This window comes from Girardinichthys multiradiatus, chromosome 5 (assembly GCF_021462225.1).
Source record: "Girardinichthys multiradiatus isolate DD_20200921_A chromosome 5, DD_fGirMul_XY1, whole genome shotgun sequence".
In the NCBI taxonomy this organism is placed as follows: domain Eukaryota; kingdom Metazoa; phylum Chordata; class Actinopteri; order Cyprinodontiformes; family Goodeidae; genus Girardinichthys; species Girardinichthys multiradiatus.
Window position 1 is genome coordinate 42,063,020 of NC_061798.1, and position 24,897 is coordinate 42,087,916.

At 41.0% G+C, this 24,897-nt stretch overlaps 1 protein-coding gene across 2 annotated transcripts in view; it reads left to right on the forward strand.

Annotated features, from left to right (window-relative positions):
• gna12a (guanine nucleotide binding protein (G protein) alpha 12a) overlaps window positions 1-20,743 on the forward strand; it is a 47,143-nt gene extending 26,400 nt beyond the window's left edge. Inside the window, exons 3-6 of one of the 2 annotated variants that reach the window (XM_047366277.1) lie at window positions 11,421-11,471; window positions 11,547-11,747; window positions 14,594-14,800; window positions 15,747-20,743. In XM_047366277.1, coding sequence (XP_047222233.1) covers window positions 11,421-11,471; window positions 11,547-11,747; window positions 14,594-14,800; window positions 15,747-15,908 — 621 coding nt within the window. In that variant the 3' untranslated portion in view covers window positions 15,909-20,743. Of the gene's footprint in view, window positions 1-11,420; window positions 11,748-14,593; window positions 14,801-15,746 lie in introns of both variants that reach the window. The other variant, XM_047366276.1, reaches the window with a different exon arrangement.
• The last annotated feature ends 4,154 nt before the right edge of the window (window positions 20,744-24,897 follow it).

The window sequence follows — 24,897 nt, forward strand, 5'->3', positions numbered from 1 at the left end:
TTCCAAAGCCTTAATTATGATGACTAGACCCTGTGGTTACATCCTGTTCAGGACAAAACAAGTCGGAACAGCAGCCCCTGCAAACAACAACCAGGCATGATGAAGTTCTTTGAGAAGCCTGAGAGAAACCCAGCTCATATATGGGCTTGGTCCATCTGTCCGTCCATTCATCCAGTCTGGGGTTTTAGCAGATTCCATATTTGAAGGTAGACCACTGTGAGAACTATCTTCCACATATAGTAACATACAGTTTTTGAAATGGTAGAGACTGACTAGGAAATCTGGAAAGATAAATGTGTAGGAACCCTGTTTATGGTTACAACTCTCGATACAGCGTGTGGTTGTAACGAAGCACATGTCAGAAACAACAGTACAAATGTGTCTTAAAGTGAAAGAAATTTATGTCTTAGGGTCAAAGAAATTGCCATTTTTGATTACTAAACAGCATTGCCCCAATTCCGAATTCCTGAAAGCTTAATTAGTAAATCTGTATCATATCTAATTGTAACAGTGTGGGTTCACGGCTGAGGGTTCTCTTCGTACTGAGCAAATCTGTGAAGTACAGCTTTTCTCAATCATTTCAAACTGGATTTTTGTGGGTGTTTATTTGCAGTAGCTGATTGAATTATGACCTCTAGTATGAGCTTTGACACCAATTGCTGCAGTCGGGTGCATCTGGTTTCAAAGAGCGATAATTGCTTCCAGTAGCTGTTTCCCACAGTTGCTGCTGCTTCTGCAACAGCTGGCTAAATGAGAAGGCCAAGAACATTTTAATTCCTGTAGTTTTTATAACCCCATAATGTTCTTTCCTCAGGCCCGCTGACAGGTTTGCCAGGTCCAGGGATGGCACAGTCACAGGCCACTGCATCTCAGTAAATGATAAAACCTAACCAATAATTCATTGCAGTAATTCAGTTTGAGTGATATACAGGTCCTTCTCAAAATATTAGCATATTGTGATAAAGTTCATTATTTTCCATAATGTCATGATGAAAATTTAACATTCATATATTTTAGATTCATTGCACACTAACTGAAATATTTCAGGTCTTTTATTGTCTTAATACGGATGATTTTGGCATACAGCTCATGAAAACCCAAAATTCCTATCTCACAAAATTAGCATATCATTAAAAGGGTCTCTAAACGAGCTATGAACCTAATAATCTGAATCAACGAGTTAACTCTAAACACCTGCAAAAGATTCCTGAGGCCTTTAAAACTCCCAGCTTGGTTCATCACTCAAAACCCCAATCATGGGTAAGACTGCCGACCTGACTGCTGTCCAGAAGGCCACTATTGACACCCTCAAGCAAGAGGGTAAGACACAGAAAGAAATTTCTGAACGAATAGGCTGTTCCCAGAGTGCTGTATCAAGGCACCTCAGTGGGAAGTCTGTGGGAAGGAAAAAGTGTGGCAGAAAACGCTGCACAACGAGAAGAGGTGACCGGACCCTGAGGAAGATTGTGGAGAAGGGCCGATTCCAGACCTTGGGGGACCAGCGGAAGCAGTGGACTGAGTCTGGAGTAGAAACATCCAGAGCCACCGTGCACAGGTGTGTGCAGGAAATGGGCTACAGGTGCCGCATTCCCCAGGTCAAGCCACTTTTGAACCAGAAACAGCGGCAGAAGCACCTGACCTGGGCTACAGAGAAGCAGCACTGGACTGTTGCTCAGTGGTCCAAAGTACTTTTTTCGGATGAAAGCAAATTCTGCATGTCATTCGGAAATCAAGGTGCCAGAGTCTGGAGGAAGACTGGGGAGAAGGAAATGCCAAAATGCCAGAAGACCAGTGTCAAGTACCCAGTCAGTGATGGTCTGGGGTGCCGTGTCAGCTGCTGGTGTTGGTCCACTGTGTTTTATCAAGGGCAGGGTCAATGCAGCTAGCTAGGAGATTTTGGAGCACTTCATGCTTCCATCTGCTGAAAAGCTTTATGGAGATGAAGATTTCATTTTTCAGCACGACCTGGCACCTGCTCACAGTGCCAAAACCACTGGTAAATGGTTTACTGACCATGGTATCACTGTGCTCAATTGGCCTGCCAACTCTCCTGACCTGAACCCCATAGAGAATCTGTGGGATATTGTGAAGAGAACATTGAGAGACTCAAGACCCAACACTCTGGATGAGCTAAAGGCCGCTATCGAAGCATCCTGGGCCTCCATAAAACCTCAGCAGTGCCACAGGCTGATTGCCTCCATGCCACGCCGCATTGAAGCAGTCATTTCTGCAAAAGGATTCCCGACCAAGTATTGAGTGCATAACTGTACATGATTGTTTGAAGGTTGACGTTTTTTGTATTAAAAACACTTTTCTTTTATTGGTCGGATGAAATATGCTAATTTTGTGAGATAGGAATTTTGGGTTTTCATGAGCTGTATGCCAAAATCATCCGTATTAAGACAATAAAAGACCTGAAATATTTCAGTTAGTGTGCAATGAATCTAAAATATATGAATGTTAAATTTTCATCATTACATTATGGAAAATAATGAACTTTATCACAATATGCTAATATTTTGAGAAGGACCTGTATTTACATATTTCAAACGTTTATTTCTGTTTCTCAACAAAAATAGATTTTTCCATAAGATAAATGAAAGATGAAAGTTATGGCCCTATTGACACCCTCCACAAGGACGTTGAGCCACAAAAAACTGTTGCTTAAATGCTGGCTTTACACAATGGGCCATACCCAAGCATATTAATGGAAGGTTGACTGGAAGGCAAAGTGTGGTGGCAAAAGATGCAAAAACAACAGAGATAATCACAGCCTTGAGGGGACTGTCTAGAAAAGCCTATTCAAAAGTTTGGGGGAGAATCACAACAGCCACCATAAACAGACATATTCATTATTTGGACTCCAACTGTTGCATTCCTTCTGTTAAGCCACTCCTGAACCAGAGATGACGTTCAGGTCAGGCCCAGCAAACTGGCCTGACCTGAAGCCCACACAGGGTATATGGAGTATTGTCAAGAGGAAGATGAGAGGCACCAGAGTCAAAATGTAAAATAACTGAAAGTTGCTATAAAAAAAGCTGCTATAAAAAGGAAATAATGTGGTATTGATGGAGTAATTTAAGCAAAAGGAGCCCAGACCTAGCATGGACATAATCATAAAAATAACCAGGAATCAATGTATAAGGAATCAGTGTGACTACATATATTTCACTTTTTGAATTGAATTACTGAACTAAATTAGCTTCTAAATTGATTTTCTATTTTTTGGACATTCATTTGCAAACTGTCATGGACTAGACAGAGCATAAAGGGAAAAGCAGCCACAGTCTATGGAAAAACATTAAAAGACTTGTGAAAAGACAGTGCTTTAACTTTTATACATTTTAATTTCTTGAAAGAAGGTGTCACAGCTTGAAAATAAACTGGTGGTAAGAAAAATGAGTAAAGCCCTTGCTTTAATAAAAAACAACTAAAATGTCTGCTGTGGAGTAAATGTGCTGACTTAGATCCTCTCCACCTCCCTCTTTCTCCGCTTGGAGAGGTTTTCCGAGGATACCAAAGTTAGCTTTCCCAGGCACAGCTGGATCTGCATTGCTGGCCGGCCGGGTGAGGGCGGGAGGAAGGAAGGAAGGAAGGAAGGAAATGAAGAGAGTCCAAGGAGAGGAAGAAACAAAGGGAGTGAAAGACGGGCAGTGGGAAGGAGAGTTTCCTGTAGAGAGGGAGAACAGTGACAGAGGTGGGGATCGACGGAGGAAAAACAAGTGACCGCATGCGTGGATTTTATTTACTTGTTGGCTTTTCTGTTCCCACCACGCCCAGATAACACGCTGTTAGATATAGGATATAAACACATAAACCTCCGGCGTCTGACGAAAGCAAGGCTGTACATCAAGCCCTGACAGTAAACTGCTGCTGTTGTCCTCAGCAGCAGACGTCACAAATAAATTAGGTTTACATTTGCACAGGATATGAACTTTGTGGCCCCAGAAAAGTGCAAAGAGGCAGTGAGGAGCTTTGTTTTATGACTCAATGTAACCCTCCGGGTGGTTTTTCTATATCTCCACTGTTCTTACAACAGTTAAAAGTTAATCATCACTCATATTGAAACAGGATTAATAGGTGGTTACAACTTTGGACTTTGACAGTAAAACTCTGCAACGCAAAAGCCCAGCTGGGAAGTTAGATTAACATGTAATAAACACAAATTATTTGCAAAACTGGGTACAATCATTAGGTAAATAAGGATAAAAAACATTCCTGTCTAAAAATGTGATTTGCTTCATATATTCTCTGTTGTTTTTTGAAGTTCAGTGAAAATTCAATGTAATTTTAAAGATATAATTTACTCTGCATAATACTGGGCAGACAGTTTATTTGTAGTGGAGTTTACAGATGACATATATTAGGACACCCCTCCTGTTAAAATGGCTGGAAGCACACACAGCTGTATCACATCAGGTGCAAATGATTAGAGCAGCATTATACTGCATTTTGCCCTGTTTGAACCTCTGACGTTTAGTTTGGGGTGCTCCTGGAGTGAGAGTGAACACCATGGTGAGATGGAAAGAGCTTCCTGAGACCTCAAGAAAATAAACTGTAGCATATTATTAGTGTAGCAAGTGGGAAGGGGTGTAAAGAGTTTGAGATGAGCTACTCTGTGGGGATACTGTACAGTTGGCGGATAACAACTGCCACCATGTCCAGGTCTGCTTGTCCAAAGAAAAAGAAGACCTCAAAAATTTCACTATGGGACCTACAGCAGGCGCTTGCTCCTGTTGATGTGAAAATTAAGACCTGAATTTCTGTTCTGGACAGATGAGTCTAAAGTTTGACATCAGGACATGTGTGGCATAAATTAAATTAAATATAGCATTCCAGAAAGCCAATCTCATATCAACTGTGAAGCATGGAGGTGGAAGTATCATGGTTTGGGGATGCTACCATCATAGGATCACCATAGAACAGCTACACAGGAAGCATCTCAATAAAGCTATTTTAATCCAGAAGGCAAGTTTTTGTTGAATATATTTTGTTCAATGAGTAACAGTGTTGTTTTTTTGTGATTTAGGTGTAAGTAAATAACTTTATTTACAAGAGATAAATGCTAAATAGTGTTAGACATCAACGTGTGAACCATTTAAAAGAAAGAACTGAATATTTAATTGACATTTTCTCGTGTCCGTTCCTGCAACCGTTCCATCAGCCAGGGTGCTTATTTAGTTTTTCAAACAAAATGTGCATATTAAGAAGACCTTTGAGCGCAATATGATTGTGCAATGAAAGAATAACCAAGACTTAAATTAAAACCGTTTTTTTCTGTCATTTCCAAAAATTTAAATAATGACTTCATTGTTTCTTAGCTTTCATACATCATGAAATACTTGAAATAAATTAGTGATGTATTTATTCATCAGAATTTGGCCCTTTTGACCATCTACAAGTTTTTGCCTTTGTGAATCCCTTCATCTCTGGGAAGTCCCCTCCCTACCCCTCCGAGAGGGGCAGGACACAGCGGTGGCTGCTGCCTGCGTCCTGCTCAGCCTATCAGAATCCCCGGCATTGTGCTTCCTACTGCGACACTGTAGGTCAGCGGCGGGGTCACTGCCTCACATCGCACTGAGGTCACGTTTCCTGGTTGTTAATCTGTACGTCTGGACCGACACAAAGAGCTGGTTGATCCGTCAAAGAGAAGAAGGGACTTCAGCTAAATTAGCAAACAGCTGCTGTCAGTAGAAGTTTGCGTTTCTGCAAGTTTCTGCGATGAAATTGCTAAAACGAGTTTGTGACTGTGCTCTGTCGGTCCTCCCTCCCCCACATCTCCCCGATCTGTGTTCACACACAGCTGTTTCCTGTTGAATGGGAAGGTATTTAAAAGAAAGAGAAAGGACGGGAGTAAATCAGTCATTAGCTATTGTTGGCGAATCAGTTTGATTCCATTTCAAGCTTTGCACAGGCACCATTTTAGATTAATATTCTGGTTTGAAGGTGGTCTAAACCCTGCAGCAGGTCATGCTGATGTGTCGCGGTAACCCGATTAAACTATTTTCTCTGTTTCAGGTCCTCACTTTCTTCCATTCAGAAATCAATTAGCAGTCTCTTAAAACTTAGCTGACCTCTGTAATCCATCGCAGTGAAGACGAGCGTCCACCTAAACTGCATTACTGCTCGACAGCGGGTTGAAGAGCACAGGGAAAACTAATGGGTTGCAGAACTCAAGCTTTGTGAACCGACCGATGGATTTTTATACGGCACAGAAATAAAGTGAAATCAGGTGTCGCTGGAAATGGCAGGAAGCATTCATCTTAAAATGTAAAATGCACAGAAAGCATTCAGAATATACAGAGAAGTAGAAGAATTGTGTGCTATGATGCAGGGAATTATGTTATACTTTTTAATATCCTGCCATCAGGACATACAAATATTCTGCCAGAAAAGTCTGAAGCACTGCAGTATGATGTAAGATTTATTCAATGATGGGATTCAGCATTTTTCTCAGTCTTGTTTTAAAGTCACACTGATCACGTTTTTAATTCAGCTTAAAAATGGAGACCATTTCCTTCCTGTTGCTGTGAAAGTGGAACCTGTGGGAAATATTTTACATGGTGTCAGCGGTTTTCTTCAGTAATCTCTGCCTTGTCTCCTAAATGTAGCTAAAATAAGGATTTTGCATAATACCAAGAAATTTTAGCCTATTCAAATGTGTGACCATTTACTTTATAGTGTATACCTTCTCATACTTCGGTTGGAGCTCCTTTTACATGAATTACTGCAGCAATGCAGCGTGACATGGAAGCTCTGTTGAACCTTCAGCTTGTCGTCATTCTTGGCTGTGTTGTCAATACTCAATTATCCAGTGACGTGCGATGAGGTGCCGGATGTGAAAATATATGATCCCAAAACAGAGGCTTAGATTCCAATTTTGACCTTATTTGAAACATTTAAGTATTTTAAAAGCGTGTAATTATGCTTTAATCAATTCCATACCATTCAACAATACCACAGCAAGAAAAACAAAACAATGTTTTCTATAGGTCAAATTTAATTATTTACAATAATTTTTTTATTAAAACTGAAAATTCTGTATGATCTTATATATATTTGTATGTGAAGTCCATGGAAGCAGGTTCTGCCGATTCTCCCTCACCTTTCCGTTGTGGACGCTAATGTTCAGCCTGTGCTGCCCATTCAATGCCAAGTCCAATCTGTGTACTCCACACTATTATCAGGTGTACCACTACCTTTCTCCCACTTGTTTAAAGCAGATCTTTCAAGTCAAGTCAAGTCAAGTTTAGTTATATAGCGCTTTTCAGCAACAAGGCACTCAAGGCGCTGGACATAAGGAAAAACATTACAATGATACAGAAAATCAAACAACAGAGGTAATTAAAAAAAAGAGAGTATAGAATGATGGATAAGAAAATGAAAGGAAAATTGGACTGAAAACTTAACTAATAATGTTTAGATAGCACAGTCAAAGGCCACTCTAAACAAATACGTTTTTAATCTTGATTTAAAGCAACTTAGGCTTTCGGCACTTTTACAGTTTTCTGGCAGTTTATTCCAGATTAGTGGAGCATAAGAACTAAAAGCTGCTTCTCCATGTTTGGTTCTGGTTCTGGGTGTGCAGAGTAGATTTGAGCCAGAAGACCTGAGAGGTCTGGGTGGTTGATACACTGACAACAAGTCTGTAATTTATTTTGGTGCTAAGCCATTCAGTGACTTATAGACTAACAGAAGTATTTTAAACTCTATTCTCTGAGCTACAGGGAGCCAGTGTAGGGACTGTAGAACCGGGGTGATGTGCTCCGCTTTCTTAGTTCTAGTGAGGACGCGGGCAGCAGCGTTCTGGATCAACTGCAGCTGTCTGATTGACTTTTTAGGCGGACCTGTGAAGACACCGTTGCAGTAATCAATTCTACTAAAAATGAACGCATGAATCAGTTTTTCAAGGTCCTGCTGAGACATTAGTCCTTTAATCCTGGAGATGTTCTTTAGGTGATAGAAGGCCGACCTTGTTACTACCTTTATGTGCCTCTGAAGGTTCAGGTCTGAGTCCATCACTACACCCAGGTTTCGAGCCTGACTGGTGGTTTCTAGCTGTATTAACTGAAGCTGTGTGCTAACTTTTAAACGCTCTTCCTTTGGTCCAAAGATTATTACTTCAATGTTTTTTTGATTCAGCAGAAGAAAAGTTTGGCCCATCCATGCATTGATTTCTTCTAAGCATTTACTCAGCGCTTGAATGGGTTCATAGTCACCTGGTGACATCGTAACGTATAGCTGTGTGTCGTCTGCATAGTTATGATAACTTACGTTGTTGCTTATTAAGATCTGAGTTAGGGGGAGCATGTAGATATTGAATAGGAGGGGCCCTAAGATGGACCCTTGGGGAACACCACATGTGATCTTTGTGGTCTCTGATGTAAAGTTACCCTGTCCTTCAAGTAGGATTTAAACCAGTTGAGTGCTGTACCAGAAAGGCCGACCCAGTTTTCCAGGCGCTCTAATAAAATGGAGTGATCAACAGTGTCGAATGCTGCACTAAGGTCCAATAATACCAGCACTGTGGTTCTTCCACTGTCTGCATTTATACGGATGTCATTGAACACCTTGATAAGAGCAGTCACTGTACTGTGGTGAGCAGGAAGCCTGACTGGAAGACATCGAAGCGGTTGGTAATTGTTAGGAAGTTGTTTAACTGTTGAAACACAACTTTTTCAATAATCTTACTGATGAAGGGGATGTTTGATATAGGCCTGTAGTTCTGTAGTAGCAGCTTGTCCAAGTTGCTCTTTTTCAATAGAGGTTTGATAATTGCTGTTTTTAGGGCCTGAGGGAAAACACCTGACAAAATGGACGTGTTTATTATTTGTGTTAAATCAGATGTTATTACAGGCAAAGCTTTCTTAAGGAAAGCTGTGGGTAAAACATCGAGACAGCAGGAAGAAGAGCTTAGTTGGTGTACTATTTCTTCGAAGTTTTTGTCGTTTATTTGGTGAAATTGGGAAATTTTGTCAAAATCAGTTCTAGTTGGAGACAACATTGGTACTGGAGTCGATGTGGATTTGCTGACTGCCCCTCTGATCTTTTGGGTTTTTTTCAGTAAAGAATTTAGCAAATTCATTGCAGGCCCTGGTAGAGTGGAGTTCAGATGCTACAGTTACAGGAGGGTTTGTTAACCTGTCGACCGTGGCAAATAATGCACGAGCATTGTTAATGTTTTTGCTGATGATCTCAGAAAAGAAAGATTTCCTTGCATTTTTCAGTTGTAAGTTACAGGGCAAAGTGGAGGTAGGTTTCAGCTCCGGAGTTGGTCTCCGTCTCTCTAAAACCTCCTGTTTCAGAGACAGCTCTGGGCATGCACCAAATGCCTTCAGTCAGTGTAACACAGCGCTGTTAGTGGTGAGGCACAGCTATTCGCTGCCTCACCTTGCCTTTCTCACTTGCATTGAATCGGCGATATGTAAATTCTGTTGTTTTGACTATAAAAAAGTTTCAATCATACAGAAAACAGGTTTACTGAACAATCAAGTGGACAAATGGATTTTCTCTTATATTTGCTAGTATTTTACTAGCCTCCCCTGACTGCACGTCCCTGTGATTACCTATTAGATAACGGATGGATGATGGATGGATGGATGGATGATAGATGGATGATAGATGGATGATAGATGGATGGATGGATGGATGGATGGATATAACTGAACACACCATTTCCCGCTGCACTTTTTTCGTCCACTTAATTTTCCACTGAAATGGTTGGATGTAGGGCACTATTAACAGCTAACTTCTTTAGCAATGACCTGTTGTGACTTGCCCTCCTTATGGAGGGTGTCAGTGAATGTCTGCTGGACAACTGTCAAGTCTTCATTCAGCATTGTGATTTTGAAGGTCTTAACATGTTCTTAGCATAACATTTCTGAAACCCCCTTTTTATTGTTGTTATCTTATATTCAAAATTCCAGGAAAATTATATTTTGAGTTTTCCTGGAAGCCATTGTCTTAAAATGAATAAATATCTATGTAATATATCTCTGTTTTTTAGAACTGATTTCCAAAAAACAAATAAATGACCATCTCAGTGTTCTTGTTCCTGATCATTTTAGTGTTTTTTGACTAATTTTTTAGGTTCAGTTTTAAATACAAAAAGACCCAGAAGACTTGCAGGTTGTACCCTCACTTTATTAGCATTCAGGTGGCAATCATCTTGGTCTCAGAGTTCATGTTGATGCATAATGATTAATGTTGGATTAGTGAATCAGTGTTGATCACCATAGTAGCAGTCGAAACTTGGACACAGCTTGGGTCAGTCAAAACCAATTGGATAAATGCAAATTTTAATATTTACTTTACATGTTTTTCCCCATTTACCAAAATATTCCGAATTACTTTGAATCATCCTAAAGACATTAGGCAGTTTCAGTACCAACATGAATCAACATGGACGTCACTGTGCATCAGGGTTTCCTCTGCAAACTGGAAGGTAATGGAGTTTAAATGAATTGTTTTCCAGGTCTAGTTAACTTTAGTAAAAGCAAAGATATTTATATTTCCAGATCTTATAACCTGTCCAGTTTTCTAAAAACCCTGTCCTATCCCTATTCATCCTCTGTCAGTCCATCCATCCATCCATCCATCCATCCATCCATCCATCCATGGCTATATGTGGTTTAGCAGGCATTAAACACATCAGCATTCTTCTAAATTTTTACCCATGACTTCATTCATTCAATTGTATCGATTACTTGGGTTGTTTCAGATGTATGGTCTGAATTCTATTTTAATGGCCCAATCTGAACTATTTAAACTTAGAAAAATATTGACATGTAGGCATTTTACCTGCTGTTTATGTAACAAAAACAAAGTAAACTTGTGTATTTACACTTTAAAAACTGGTTTCACAGGGCCGAGTGCTCAGAAAATTTAAGAACAAATGTGCTATTTTGTTATCTGCACCATTTATCCTAACCTGAAGGCAAAAATCTACCTTTTTTGTTTTAGAACTTCAGAATGGAGGACCTGGCCCTCATAAAAATGCAGACTCCCAAATTCCAACTCTGGGTTAAAAACTAGATAAAAAATGTTTTATTAATAATCATCAGTAGGGTCCTGATCCAGCACCGGGAAGCTCTGTTGGAGCGAAAGATTCAGTTTCAAAATTCTGCTCATCTGTTCCAGTCTTCAAAAAATCAGCAGCAGTGGCTTATTTAGCATAAATATAAAGGGGCTGATTTGATTACAGGGGGTCATGTGGTCTCTGTTGTTGCATTGATTTATGCATTATTTAATCAGAAGCCGCTTCTCTGTAATAAGAATCATTTAAGGCAGAAGTCGAATAAATTAAATTGTGCTAATAATCAGATTAAGTGCTATAATTTCATTTTTTGAGCCATTTATATTCTCCTAGCTTAATAAAATGACAGTGGAGTCAGAACTCTTTTTTCCCTTCATGTCTGCAGAGCGAATCGGTCAAATACTTCCTGGATAACTTGGATCGGATCGGACAGCTGGTGAGTCTCGCTCAAATATTCTTAGCATCTTTTGTTTTTTCTGCACGCAAGAAAATGACACTTTCCCATTTCCAGAGCTATATTCCAAGCAAGCAAGATATTTTGTTTGCAAGGAAGGCGACCAAAGGGATTGTGGAGCATGACTTTGTCATCAAAAAGATCCCTTTCAAGATGGTGGATGTTGGCGGTCAGAGGTCGCAGCGGCAGAAGTGGTTCCAGTGTTTCGATGGGATCACATCGATTCTCTTCATGGTGTCTTCATCAGAGTATGACCAGGTATGTGCAGGTTTAAACAGGTTTAAGTCCAGGGAATGAGATGGCCATGGAAGAATGTTGATTTTCTGTCTGATGAACCGTTTCTGGGTCGATTAGAAAATTAATCCTGATAAAAAAAAAACATTTTCAGTTTTCTGCTCGAGGCCACCAGATTTTTATTAATAATGACCTGATATTAAGAGGTTACAATGCCATGCATAAGGTTCCCAGGGCCTTTGGAATTGAAACAAGCCCACAGCATCACAGCACCTCCACTGTACTTTACACAAGGCATGGGATGTTTTTTTTTACAGTTTTGTCTGTGGTTGCACCCTTAACTCACCTGGAGTCTTTGCTGCTATAAATCACAACCTTAGCATCAACCATCCAGGGCACATAGTTCCAGTTAAAATTCCCTCAGCATTTCTCAGACTCCACTTGTTCACGTTTTTGATGGTGGGACGGAAAATAGTTTTTTTTTCTAGCATCACTCTCAAGCAGGTAACATCTAATGGTTGTTATGCAGACATGGTGACCACTGGAAGCAGATCTTTGTCATAGTTCTCTAATGCCCCTTTTCCACTGGCTCGATTTGGCCCTACTTGACTCCATTCGGTTCGGTTTGCGAGCGTTTCCATTACAGTTTTTTCCTTGCCGGTACTGCTTTTTTGGTCCCTGCTCCTGAGCAGGTCCGACCGGGCCTGAGCCGGGGCCACGTGTGAGGTGAACAGACTGCTGTTCACTGATTGGCCGTGGGAGGAGGAGAAATGAGAAGGTTTTTGTTAAGACAGTGCAAGGAGAAGTTAATAAAAGTCCAAAGCATCTACAATAATATTAAGGACCACAGTGGCCAGAGCAGGTCATACATGTAATTTTACCATTTACACGTCATAAACCAGGCTGACAGAAAAGGAAAAGGACGTATCCTAAATCAGCTGATCGCTCATAAAATTATACAATAAATCATAAAATCAGCTGTTCAGAGGTACAAACATTTCCCCCAAAACAAATAAAACTATACCACCATGAAACAACTTGTTTGGTTCAGACATTTATTTACAGTCCTTTAGCGAACCAGCGTCTGCTGGAGGAGGGAGCAGGCAGAGAGCAGCTGCCCGTAATCAGACCGCCTGCATCGGATCAAACGGGAGAACGAGTCCGCTGAATCTGCGGAGCACGAACATGCAATATCCAACTTAAAACTAACTTCAAAGGTCAGAAGTCTGCAGTTTTGCGCTTTTAAGTCCTTGTCCTCCTTATTGCCATGGATAAGACAAAAACTTCTTCATAAAGCCCAAAATTGTAACTTCTTCAGGCAAACTTTGGAGCTTCACGAGTCCAGACAGCAGCCTCTGTCCTCTCTGCTTCTCCTGCCACACCCCCTCTCACATCAGAACCCTTGAGCCTTATTTTATAAGTTCTGGCTGGGCTGTGGTCCAGATAATTATCCCAGTGGATCATTTTAGACATAAAAAACAAAAATAAGACATTCTTGCATATACATTAATACAAACATTATTACTATTTAGTTTATTTATGTTTTTATTTTATATTGATTTTTTATAATTTCACCCAGATTACTTTAATGTGACAATGTAACACAGTAACGTTAATAGCAGCACAGCGCGCTGCACCGACGGCTGGAGGCGGGGCTTCAGCCACCATAGCTTCAGTCGTCAGCGGTTCAGTGGAACCACAACTGATACCGTACCGAGTAAAGCGAAACCGAGTGGAGTGGAACCAAGCCGTGGCAGCTAAAACGAGCCACTGGGAAAGGGTCATAACTGTGGCAGCAAGCTGAACTTTGGTCCTCGTCTAGGTTTGTGATAAGAGAACTGGGCCTACAGCGATGTAAAAATTAGTACACCCCATTATACATTCAGTTATTTATTAGGAAATGTTCTCATATCAGTTTCTAATCATTTTTATTTATCTCTGGAAAATCATTTATTTAATTCCAGGTTCCCTCAAATTTTCCTTATAAATGGTCTCACATTTTCCTCCAGGACCCTCTGATACACAGTTTAATTCATGGTAGACCCTATAGTGGTGAGCTGACCAGATCCTGCAGCAGCAAAGCATTACCGAACCATAACACTTCCATGAGTGTGTGCCTGCATGGTTGTCTGTCCTGTGCATCTCTCTGTTGCCCTCTGATGGACTGGCAACTTGTCCAGGATGTACCTCGCCTCTCACCCAATTGAGACAGGCACCAGCCCCTCCATGACCCCGGAAGAACAAGGGGCTTCAGATGAAGGATGAATGCATGAAAATGTATTTCCTGAATCAAAACACGACAGAACATAAAATCTGCACAAATTAAACATCATAATTCGTAGTGAAACATCTAAAATATAATAGGAGGGTTAATTAGTACAAATCATATTAAATGCTGTGGACATGTTGGTGGTTAAAGCAGGACTGGTTTGACATATTTTATAATTTTTTGCAGCACTGAAGCAACAGAGGACTCGTAGCTGCTTTTTTCCCCCAATAAATCCCAGCTTTATGTAGGAGCTGAGAGGCTGCATGAGAGACACTTAAAATAATTACTGGGTTACATACAGTGCTTAATGCAGTGAGGGCGTCTCAGGTTAGATCGTTGTTATTATGTAATGCTGATACTGTGAAAATGTTTTTCAGATGGGCTCTTGACTTTTGGAGTTATAAAAATGGACAAGAGACACAACATCTGAGGTTCATACAAAGCTTTCTTTGTGGTGCACTGAGGAGCTCTGGTTGTTCTCACAGCCGTGGCTCCAGTTCAAATCAAGGGTCATATGATTACGGCTGAATCATTAATTGCTCCTCAGATAAGAGTTGGAAAAAACAAAATAAAGGATGATGCTGAGTGTGTTTGGCTCCAGGTTTTGATGGAGGACCGAAGGACAAACCGCCTGGTGGAGAGCATGAACATCTTCGAGACGATCGTCAACAACAAGCTGTTCCTGAACGTCTCCATCATCCTGTTTCTCAACAAAACGGACCTGCTGGTGGAGAAGATCCGCACCGTGGACATCCGCAAGAACTTTCCCGAGTTCAGAGGAGATCCACGCAGGCTGGAGGACGTGCAGGTATGTGATTGATGGGAAGATATCTAAAATATAGTTTTGGTTGTTTCAGGCTTTGCATCTGCAGATATTTCTTCCCGGTTAGATATTTTTGGTTTGACTCGGAGACAAAGAGAAACCTCCAAGGATAAACGCTATGATTTCATTGGGCTAACAGCGTCTTTGAGAGTAGTGGTTTATTCTTTGAGGAGTTTTCAAAAGATTGTGCTGTAGGCTCTTGCTTTGGAGCCGCTGTGGCATGTTGTGTACAACACATACAGTATCTTGTAAAAAAATAATCACAGCCGCTTAAACTTTTCCACATTTTGTCACATTTTAACCACCAACTGCAGTTTACAGCAACACCAGGCAGGGTAATATTCTGAAGTGGAAGGGCCTTTAATGTGTGTGTCTATGTGTGAGGACCAGCTCAGGTCCAATGGTGCTACATTGGTGGTTCCTAGGACCCAGAAGTGATCCACAGTAGACACTGTCGTTGAAGATGGTATGGGGAGGCAGTGTGGGGGGTGTCCACCCTCATCTCCACTGTCTTGAACGGGTTACGCTCCGGGTGGTTCTGACTGCACCAGTGGACCAGCTGATCCCTTGTTCTCTAGAATAGTATAGAATAAAATAGAATAGAAACTTTATTGTCCACCAGAGTGGAAGACAGCCTTTGGCTCACCAACATGGAAAAATTTACAAAGAAATAAAAAAGGATCAAGAACAAAAAAAGAAAAAAAAAACATAAAGGTTGATAATTAAGACAAATTTGTGTAAATTAGCTAAATACATTTTAAATAAATTAATTTGTAAACAAGTTTTGCACTACATTATTTTGGTGGATCATTTAAACTCCCAATGAAATACATTGAAGGTCAAGGTCGGAACCTGACGACATGTGAAAAAGTTGAAGGTGTAGAAATATTTTGGTGACAGACACTCATGATTCCTGCTCTGCTTCTTCCAGGCGTTCCTGGTCCAGTCGTTCAGTCGAAAGAGGAGAAATCGGGGGAAGCCACTTTTCCACCACTTCACCACTGCAGTTGACACAGAAAACATCCGTTTCGTCTTTCACGCCGTCAAGGACACGATTCTGCAGGAGAACCTTAAGGATATCATGCTGCAGTGACTTTCATGCTTTTGTGAATGCAACTGTGAAACCCGCCACCATTCCAGGCCTGAAGGACTTCGCTCTGACACCACAGCCTATGATGAGTTTATATTGACCCTGACATGTGGAACCAGCAAGTTAACCCACGCAGAGTGGGTGTGACTGATGTTTGAACCTGTGGAGCCAGGAGTTGCTACATGTATCTTGGCCTCTGTGGATACCCTGCATTTAACCTGTGTAAATGTGCGAATGAGCTGAAAGGAGGGAAAACTGTGGAGGGAAACACCAGCTACACCTGCATGAGAACGGACAGTGTTGTTTCTCTCATGTACATAAGACTAATGACAACCTTGTCACTAAACCAAGCCGGACTGCTACCTGATGGAAGCAGCGTGAGCAGAAGGGTCGAGAGCGGGATAGAAAAGGCCTCGTCTTCAAGTACGCGTGACAGGAGGGGGAGAGAGTTGAGGGTCATATGCTGCGTTATGTGATAAGGTTGCACAAGTGTTCCTGTCAGTGAACTTCAACAGATAGAAGAAGCGAGACCCTCTTATGCTCCCTATCTCCTTGTAATTTACTCCCACCGTCACACGAGAGAGAAACAGCTGCAGAGAAGAAGTCTTATTCTTCTAATCTCCTCTCTCTCATCTCCTGTCCTCCACAGCACAATGGACAGACTGTTCACCTCGCCCCTCTCCGGCTGAAACTGCAGACAAATTAGAGAGTCATCTTTGTTGAGAAAAATACACAACCCCTGAGTTATACTCCACAAATGGTTCATCTCTGTCCTCTTTAAATGCACCACAAATACCCCAGACTTCACTCGGAGAATATTTGAAGTACTTACTGGATATTTGTTTGCTTTATGGTTTAACTTTACCTGCAGTGTTAGGTAAACACGAGGGGAATAGCAGAAAATAACGAGGCTGAACTGTGACTGAGCCATTTCTAGTGCTTCTGGTAGAGATTTCAGGCTTGTGTTGCAGTTTGAAACACTGAAACAGTATCCACCAACCCCAACAGCAGCTAGCCTGAAGAAAATCACTGTTTACACAAGTTTTAGCAATAAAGATTTTTTATTTCATGTAAGACGCCCACATTTTTTGGCACAAATAGCGAAGTTGTGTTAAAAACCATAAAATAAATTAATCTTTTATTGCAGTAGCATAATAAAAATTGAATTTAAATTGAGTACTTTCATTAAGAGGTGGAAAAAAATCATGATTTTCAAAAGAAAACCATGTAAACCACATCGTTTGGTACCCTGCTCTGAATATGTTGTACAACCTCACAGCTTTTCTACAGGGTTTAAATCTGGCGACTTAGATGGTTATAGAAGTAGGTTGATTTTACCATGTTTTGAATCATTGTCCTGCTGACTCATGTTCAGTTTGAAGGCAGAGGACAGGAGAGTTTTATTTAAAATCTCTTCATATTTCAAAAAGTTCATGATCCCTTGCACTCTAAGAAGGTTCTCGGGGCCTTTGGAAGAGAAACAGGCCCACAGCATCACAGATTATCCACCATATTTGTGACAGAGGGGATTTTCATGATACACAGGTCTGTTGTCATAGAGTGTTCTCTTGTCTTTCCCATTTTTAACCTTTTAACCTGAATGTCTAAGAGTTATGGGCCTCTATGTCATGTCATAATTATAAACCAGAGAAACAGGAACTCTTTCCAGTTTACTCCAGTTAATTCTTAGTTACTATACGGTTCAGTCAAAATCAATTTAAAAGATCAGCTGGTTAAAATGTATCCGTCAAAGAAAGCCCAGGCAACTGCATTGACTCATTTATATTTTTTAGCAATCACTCATCACAGTGTAAGGAATGACTCCCTTTTAACTGAAAGAAACGTCTAGCAGAACCAGGCTCAGTATGAGCATCCATCTGCCATGGTCAACTAGGGGTTAAGAGAACAAAGCAGATTTTTCACATGATCTGGTCCAATTACAACAACATCAGCCTTGTCTCCATTCAAAAGCAGAAAATTAAGTCATCCAGATGTCTAGGTCTTCAAGAGGCTTTTTTGGATAAATATATCTGATTATCATCAGCATAACAATTGACATTTATCTCATTCGGTCCAATGTTTTTACTAAGGGGAGATATTTCTTTATATGAAAGTGAACTGGCCCAAGCACTTAGCCCCGTGGTACTCAGTTACTAATTTGGGTGTATGATATGTTTTATAAATAGATTATGCTACTTCAATATGATTGATTCATTTTCAGGCATTTTACACATCTTTACCAGGGGTGCCAATAAAATTGAAGGGTGCTGCGTGTATTTCTCTGCATATTTGCTTCTATTTATACCCACAATTACATGAAGTATTAGCTTAAGAAAATTAACCTGCGATTTTAAATGCAGACAGAGATTTTACTAGTGAGGCCAACCTCAGGAAACTGAACAAAAGGCTGCATCAGTTCTTCCTAAAAAGCTCTAAAAATCGTAACTGTTTGCAACGTTTTGAAGCATTGTGCATCAATAATTTTGAGGATAAAACACAGGAAGCAGGTTGCTATACTAATATGAACCTGTTCTTTATCATTTGAATGTTACTCTCACCACTCTTTTTCTTTATGTTTCTGTTTTTAATGAGAAAAAAACAAACCACTGAAAAAAAATTCCAGCAAATTAAATGAATGTAGCAAAGACTTTAGCAGCTAAAGAAGCAGATTTTTTCCCAGACGCTGTTGATGATGGAGAACAGCTCAGAAAAGTGAGTTAATAGCGGAGTAATTTCCAGAAACACAACACGGCCTGTGTATGTAAATAAGCATCCCTTATTAACTCTTCGGTCAGATTTGGTGGAAGGGATAAAAGGTCTGACCTACAATGCTTTGAACACTTGAAGGCTTTAATAGACGCTTTCCATTATGCATCATCAGTAATTCATATTAATTATTCTCCAACAAGGACATTTAATCCTCTGCACCTTTAGACCTCACCAGACGTGAGGAGGGTGACATCAGAGCGCATTAAAAGGGCATTTACGGTGGGATGTTCAGGCTGGGAAGAATGCACTCAAGACCAAAATGTAACAAAAATATGAACTAAATGTGTCAGATTCCCCAGAGAGAGTTAACTAGCTGTTTATTAATAATAAATGTACCGTTGCTATGGTTACCTGCAGGCACACACAACTCGTGCACTGATTTACGGTGGCGGCTCACTTCACAGCTGCCTTCATAAATTTGTAGATAACTGAGTTGCAGATTGGTACCGCAGCAGTATGGACCGGGGCCGGGCCATGTTTCCTCTGCTTGGCCTTCAGGGGGAAAAGACAAAACATGGACACTTGCTCCACGCCACAGGCCTTAATTATATTACTGTGTTATTTTGTGCTCAAAGCGACTTTGAGCATGTTTGTACTTACTGTACACTGAATACTGTACATTTCTGACTGACACTGTGTGTACTTATGTAGTACCGTATAAAAGTCTTCAGTGATTTCTCATTTCTTTGCATTTTGCTTCCCAGCAGCCAGATGTTGTAATCAACAGTAGTCAAAAGTTCTCCACGCTTTCTGAAGGTCTTTTCCAGTAGAAAAGTCTCAACCGAGTCTGATTAAAGATAATATCGATAACATGTTTAGGCCTAAAAACACAGCAGGGTTACTACATTAGGACAGGAAGTTAGTTTGAGGTAAATGTGCAATAATAGCAATAATACAAGGCGTTAAGAGTGCATGCCTCCAGATTGCAGCTCCAACATGTTCACTGGGTTGAGAAAGCTGCTATAATGTTCTGACTCACGTCATCTAAAATGTTCTTAATTAATTATTTATTTCTGAAGATAAATACAGCTACAGTGTTCAATAAATTAATGCCCTGCAGGAGCAGTTTTCTGAAGCGCTAAGCTAATGTTAGTCTGTTTATTCTCTGTTCTGAGCTGACTCATTGATAATTCGGCTCATAAAATATTTCAGTTCCAGTTAATCTTGTGCTGATCAGAAAAAGCTCTTCTCCGCTTTGCTTAGCAGGTGTTCCAGCTGTTTTCTGCAGAAATCTGCTTTAGACGGGCAGCTGTCTGAACACAGCATGCAGAGCAGGTCACATGACCCGGACAGGGAGCTGCAGCAGCCAAGACAGTCTCTCTGTCACCGTGAAGGCCAATGTAAAGTGTGAAAAACACAGTCTCTTAGATTAAATGTATCTGGCTTCTCAAAACGCAGCTGCACGGCTTTCTGGGTCATGCGGCCGTCATGAAATCACAGACAGCAAACTGACAAAATGTATTGGGATATTCTGAGCCGTTGAATTTAACCAGGGTCTCCGATACCGATGATTTTAAAAATGCCTTGATTGATTCAGATACAGTTGATCTGCTTTTCTTTGTATTCTACTTGCCTAATTTCCTTGTTCTTATGCAAACATTGCACAACATGTTCCCATGGTCCAGTACAAGGAGTAGTCTCAAAAAAGATGAAAAAGCAGTAACAGACCAGAGAAAACTAGGAAAGATCTTCAGAAAACTTGCAGAGCTGAGGCCACTTGGAAGCAAAGCATGAAGAAATGCGTAATGTTTTAAAACTTTTGCACAGTACCGTAGCAGTATGACTGTAACCGGTATGTTGCTGAACCCGTTGTCGTTAACTAACCCTCCTTCTCTTACGCTTCTTCCTTTTTTTCCTGAGTGGGTGTCGTTGCACTGGATGCGGCTGTTTGGGAGAATGTGAAAAAGAAGTAAAACAAACTGATGCAGACTTTTAAAAAGGCTAGCAGGAAGGGAAAAAGCAAGAGATTCCTTTCAACTTTTATTGTTTTTATGTTTTGTTCTTCCATTGTTTATTCCATTGCGTTTCCTCTGTACTCTGTGGTGAAATACACTGCCTTTTGCTGACAAGCCGTTTCTGTATTTTGTCAGTGTGGATGTTGGTGTCTGTGTCTGAGGTCAAGACCCATGAGTTGGAAAACCGAGGATTGGAATTGAAAAACAAAGTTCCCTCGGTCAATAATTTTAATGTTTTTTTCTCATTTCCAGGGGTGGATCGATTCAGTATTTCTATATGAATACAGGGAGCTTTCATGCGAATCCAAAAAGCTCCTGATAAGTAATGTCATACTGATGTTTGGTGGAGGCCGACAGTAGGCCCTCATTCTACATAATGTAACACGAAGCTCATCAGCGAGAGCTATCAGACCGCCGGGCATTAGAGCAAAACTGGAGTCAGGCGATATCTCTGTTACCCAGCAGAGTCTGACCTTTGCTTTGGCTTTTAATCAGAGCGGCTCTGCTGCATTACAGCCCGCGAGTCTCAGGAGACAGGGAGGGGGTCCAGAAACAGCCGGACCCGAGCTTTTTAGTGTTGTTTTAGAAATCGGCGGTCAACTTAGATTTATTTACACAGGAAGTGAGTCGAATGTAAATTAAGGTCCACATACATCCACGTTGGAGAAAGTCATGAGAGACTGTGAGATCTCTGGCACCAGAAAAAAAAAAACGGAGAAGAAAAATCATGACCTTGTGAATGGGTAGGCGCAGACTGGGGGAGGGACGGACAAAGGGAGGAAGAGGGAATACAAGAAAAAGTAAGAGGATAGAGGGAGGGAGGAGACAGGAGGAGATTGTGTTTCCTCTGGGCCCACTTCCTGTCCTGATCCCAAAATGGAGCGACTGTAAGAACGACATCCCTCAGCCTGTTTCTCCTCCCAAACACACACAGACATCAGAGAAACCCGAAGCAGCCTCCTGTGGGATCCTACAGAGGGAAAAACGGCAGAAAACCTATCCCCGTCAGACTCTGAAACACAAGGAAGCATTAGTTTACAGAGATAGAGACACGCAGGACATTTTGTCCTCATGTTTCACTCCAACATGTGTACGATATATCCATGTTTATTAGTGTTAAAAGCTGGGGTTGACATCTAAACACCTGCACCGGGAGCTCAAACAGCTTCATGTTATTCTGCTTCCAGACTGGTCGATTTCTGTTCATGTAATTCTCATGATTCATATTCTTCTGCCCTTCAAAATTCTTTAATGCAGTAAACTTGAAATATCATCTGAAACTAACACTAACTTTTTGATAAATACAGCGCCCAGCAATGGCACTCTGCTTTTCCACATGTTACAAACTCAAACTGTGTTTAATTGGAATTGGATCTGGTAGAAATGAGGCCCATGAGGAAGAAAAGCATCCCCACAGCATGATGCTGCCACCACCTATATGTTTCCCCCATGTAGATGGTGCATTTTCCACATGCATGCAGGTTAAAAAAATTAAATCATTGTCTAATCTGAACAGAGCACCACCTTCATGTTTTTTGTGTCCCCTACATGGCTTCTGGCTAACGTTAGGCGTTATTTCTCAGAACATTCTTTCAACAAGGGCTTTCTTTTTGCCACTCTTACATAAAGATTTGTGGAGGCTGCAAAGTTTTCACCTTGAAGCGAAAAGATCCTGAGTGGATCTTTCTGCATGTTTCCCCCGTGCATGCGTAGGTTCTCTCTGGGTACTCAGGCTTCCTCCCAGAGTCCAAAAACATGACCGTTAGGTTAACTGTTCTCTCTAAATTGCCTTTAGGTATAGGTGTGTATGCATAGTTTGTCCTGTGTGTCTCTTTGTTGCCCTTGAGATTGACTGGCGACCTGTCCAGGGCACACCCCGCGTCTCGACCAGTGACGGCTGGAGATAGGTACCAGCTCCCACCCTGCGACCCTGCAAGGACAAACTGGTATGGATCAACAGTTTGTTCTGTTGGTCCATACCAGTCCAAACTGAACTTTTGGTCCTCCATGCAAAATACTATAAGTGGAAGTAAACTCTGACCATGACCCTGAGCACACCTACTCTGCTGTGAAACTTGGTGGTGGTAGCATCATGCTGTGGGGATGCTTTTTCTAGCTAGTCAGAGTTGATGAGAAGATGGATGGAGCTAAATGCAGGGTATCATTGTCCTACTTCACGTTTAGAAACTGCTTTGTGTTTATCACATTAAACCCCAATAAAGCACAATTATGCTTGTGGTCATAGTGGGATAAAATTTTATAAAAAAATAAAACAGGCGAGGCACTACGTTTCTATTCTTACTATATTCTGACTATTAAAGCTCAAAATGATGTAAGATATAAGAATAGAAATAGATCCTGGTATCCACTCTTCCCTTTAGGTATATGAACCAATGCGTGTTTTTAAATTACTTTTATTCTAGAAGCACATCTGTAAAGAGAGATAGTCATTTACCTAGAATTAACTTTTTTAATCTTAGATTTATTTCCCGTTGTCACACAGAACAATAACTAAAAATAATTTTAAATATGGAGCTAGAGTTTGAATGTACTGACAGTGTGAGGGAAAGTGAAGGAACCTTCAGCAACAGGTGCACAAAAATAAAAACCACCGCAACTAGTCGTTTCCTGGCCTTCAGACCTCGGGAATCCCATAGATACCAACTTTAATTGTACGACGTGCCACTGCGTAGCATGAACTATGTCCTGCTGAAACACCAGGGCACCTGTAGAGCAGAAAAACAACTAAAGCAATACCAGCTAGAAGAAAACCGGTACCTTAGCAACTGTTGATTATTAGACCATCTTCCGAAGATACCTCGGCAACAGCTTGTAAAAGTACAAACAACCATCACAAAGATTCGTTTTTATACCTCACTTTGGACCTTCTGCACAGGAGGTCATCTGAGAGACTTAGCTAGAACACCTTTGCAGATGTGAGGTGAAACTTGAACCCAGCAAGAGTCCAGTGTCTCAAAAGTAATATAGAAGTTGGAGGCATGATAGAAATCACTGCTCCGATTTCAGTTTTCTATGTAAAGAATAATTGACTTTAATGAATAACTGCCGAATGCAAACATGATGATGGTTTAAATGCTCACAACTTGCATTAACTACTTTGATGTTTCAGAGAATTGAGTTATTTTAAGATGGTAGAAGTCTGCTTTGATCTTAGCCCCTCTCAGACTAGCGGTTAGCTCCAGCCCTCAGGACCAACCAATCTGGATTTACACTAGATCTTTGCTGTCCGACTCCAGTCCTCAATAGCTGCTATTCTGCAACCTTTAGAAGCATCCCCGCTCAAACAAGCCTGAATCAAACAAAACGGCTCGTTGACAGGCCTCTGCGGAGCTGAATGGCCGAATGCTGAGGAGGGAATTCAGTCATTTGATTCAGCACGAAGGGACACATCCAAACGTTGCAGGAAAGTAGGTCTCAAGGCCTGGACTTGTGCACCCTGTACTAGATCATGGTCCTTCAGAGCTGGTGTCCTGCCGGTTTTAGATGCGTCTCTGCTCCATCACAGCTGGTTCATCTATCTCCTCAGCATGTCAAGTTCTACAAAGGCTTGCTAATGAACCATCATTTGATTCAGGTATGTGAACCACGGAGAGAACTAAAACATGCAGGGCACCACCAGGTCTTGACAACTGACTGTGGACACCTCTGTACTGCATGAAGAACCCAAGAAACTTAATGTGATTTTTGCAGCACTATAGGCAAGACTGTCGATCTTTCTGAAAATGATTAGCTGATGTTGCAATTAGCAGACGGTTGAACTGCTTCTGGGTCTGGTGTTGTGTTGGCATCAGTTTGCCCCTGTCAGATGTGCAACCTCAGCTTATATGGAGAACACAGTTCAGAACAGGGATCTATGCAATCCATACAAAGGGTTTGGTAAACTAAAATAACTGAAAATCAGTTTTTATTTTAATTTCCGCTTGAATTTCGAGATAAAATGCTTGCAACATGGCAATTAGCTTTTGTGTTATGGGTTATTTACACAGTCATTACAGACATTTAACATTTCAGGAAGGTCTGTTAAACAGTTTGACACAGACAGATCTGCCAGCTCGTTGGTTTGTTTTCTGTGTGTGTGTGTGTGTGTGTGTGTGTGTGTGTGTGACTGTGTACCTTTGGTCTCATGACTCTGGTTAGGCTGATGTTTCCCGTAGGCTGTTTTGATTGGACCTAGAGCTGAACTCTGATATTTAATAATGAGCAGAGCACACCACCAACACACACACACACAAACACACACACACAAG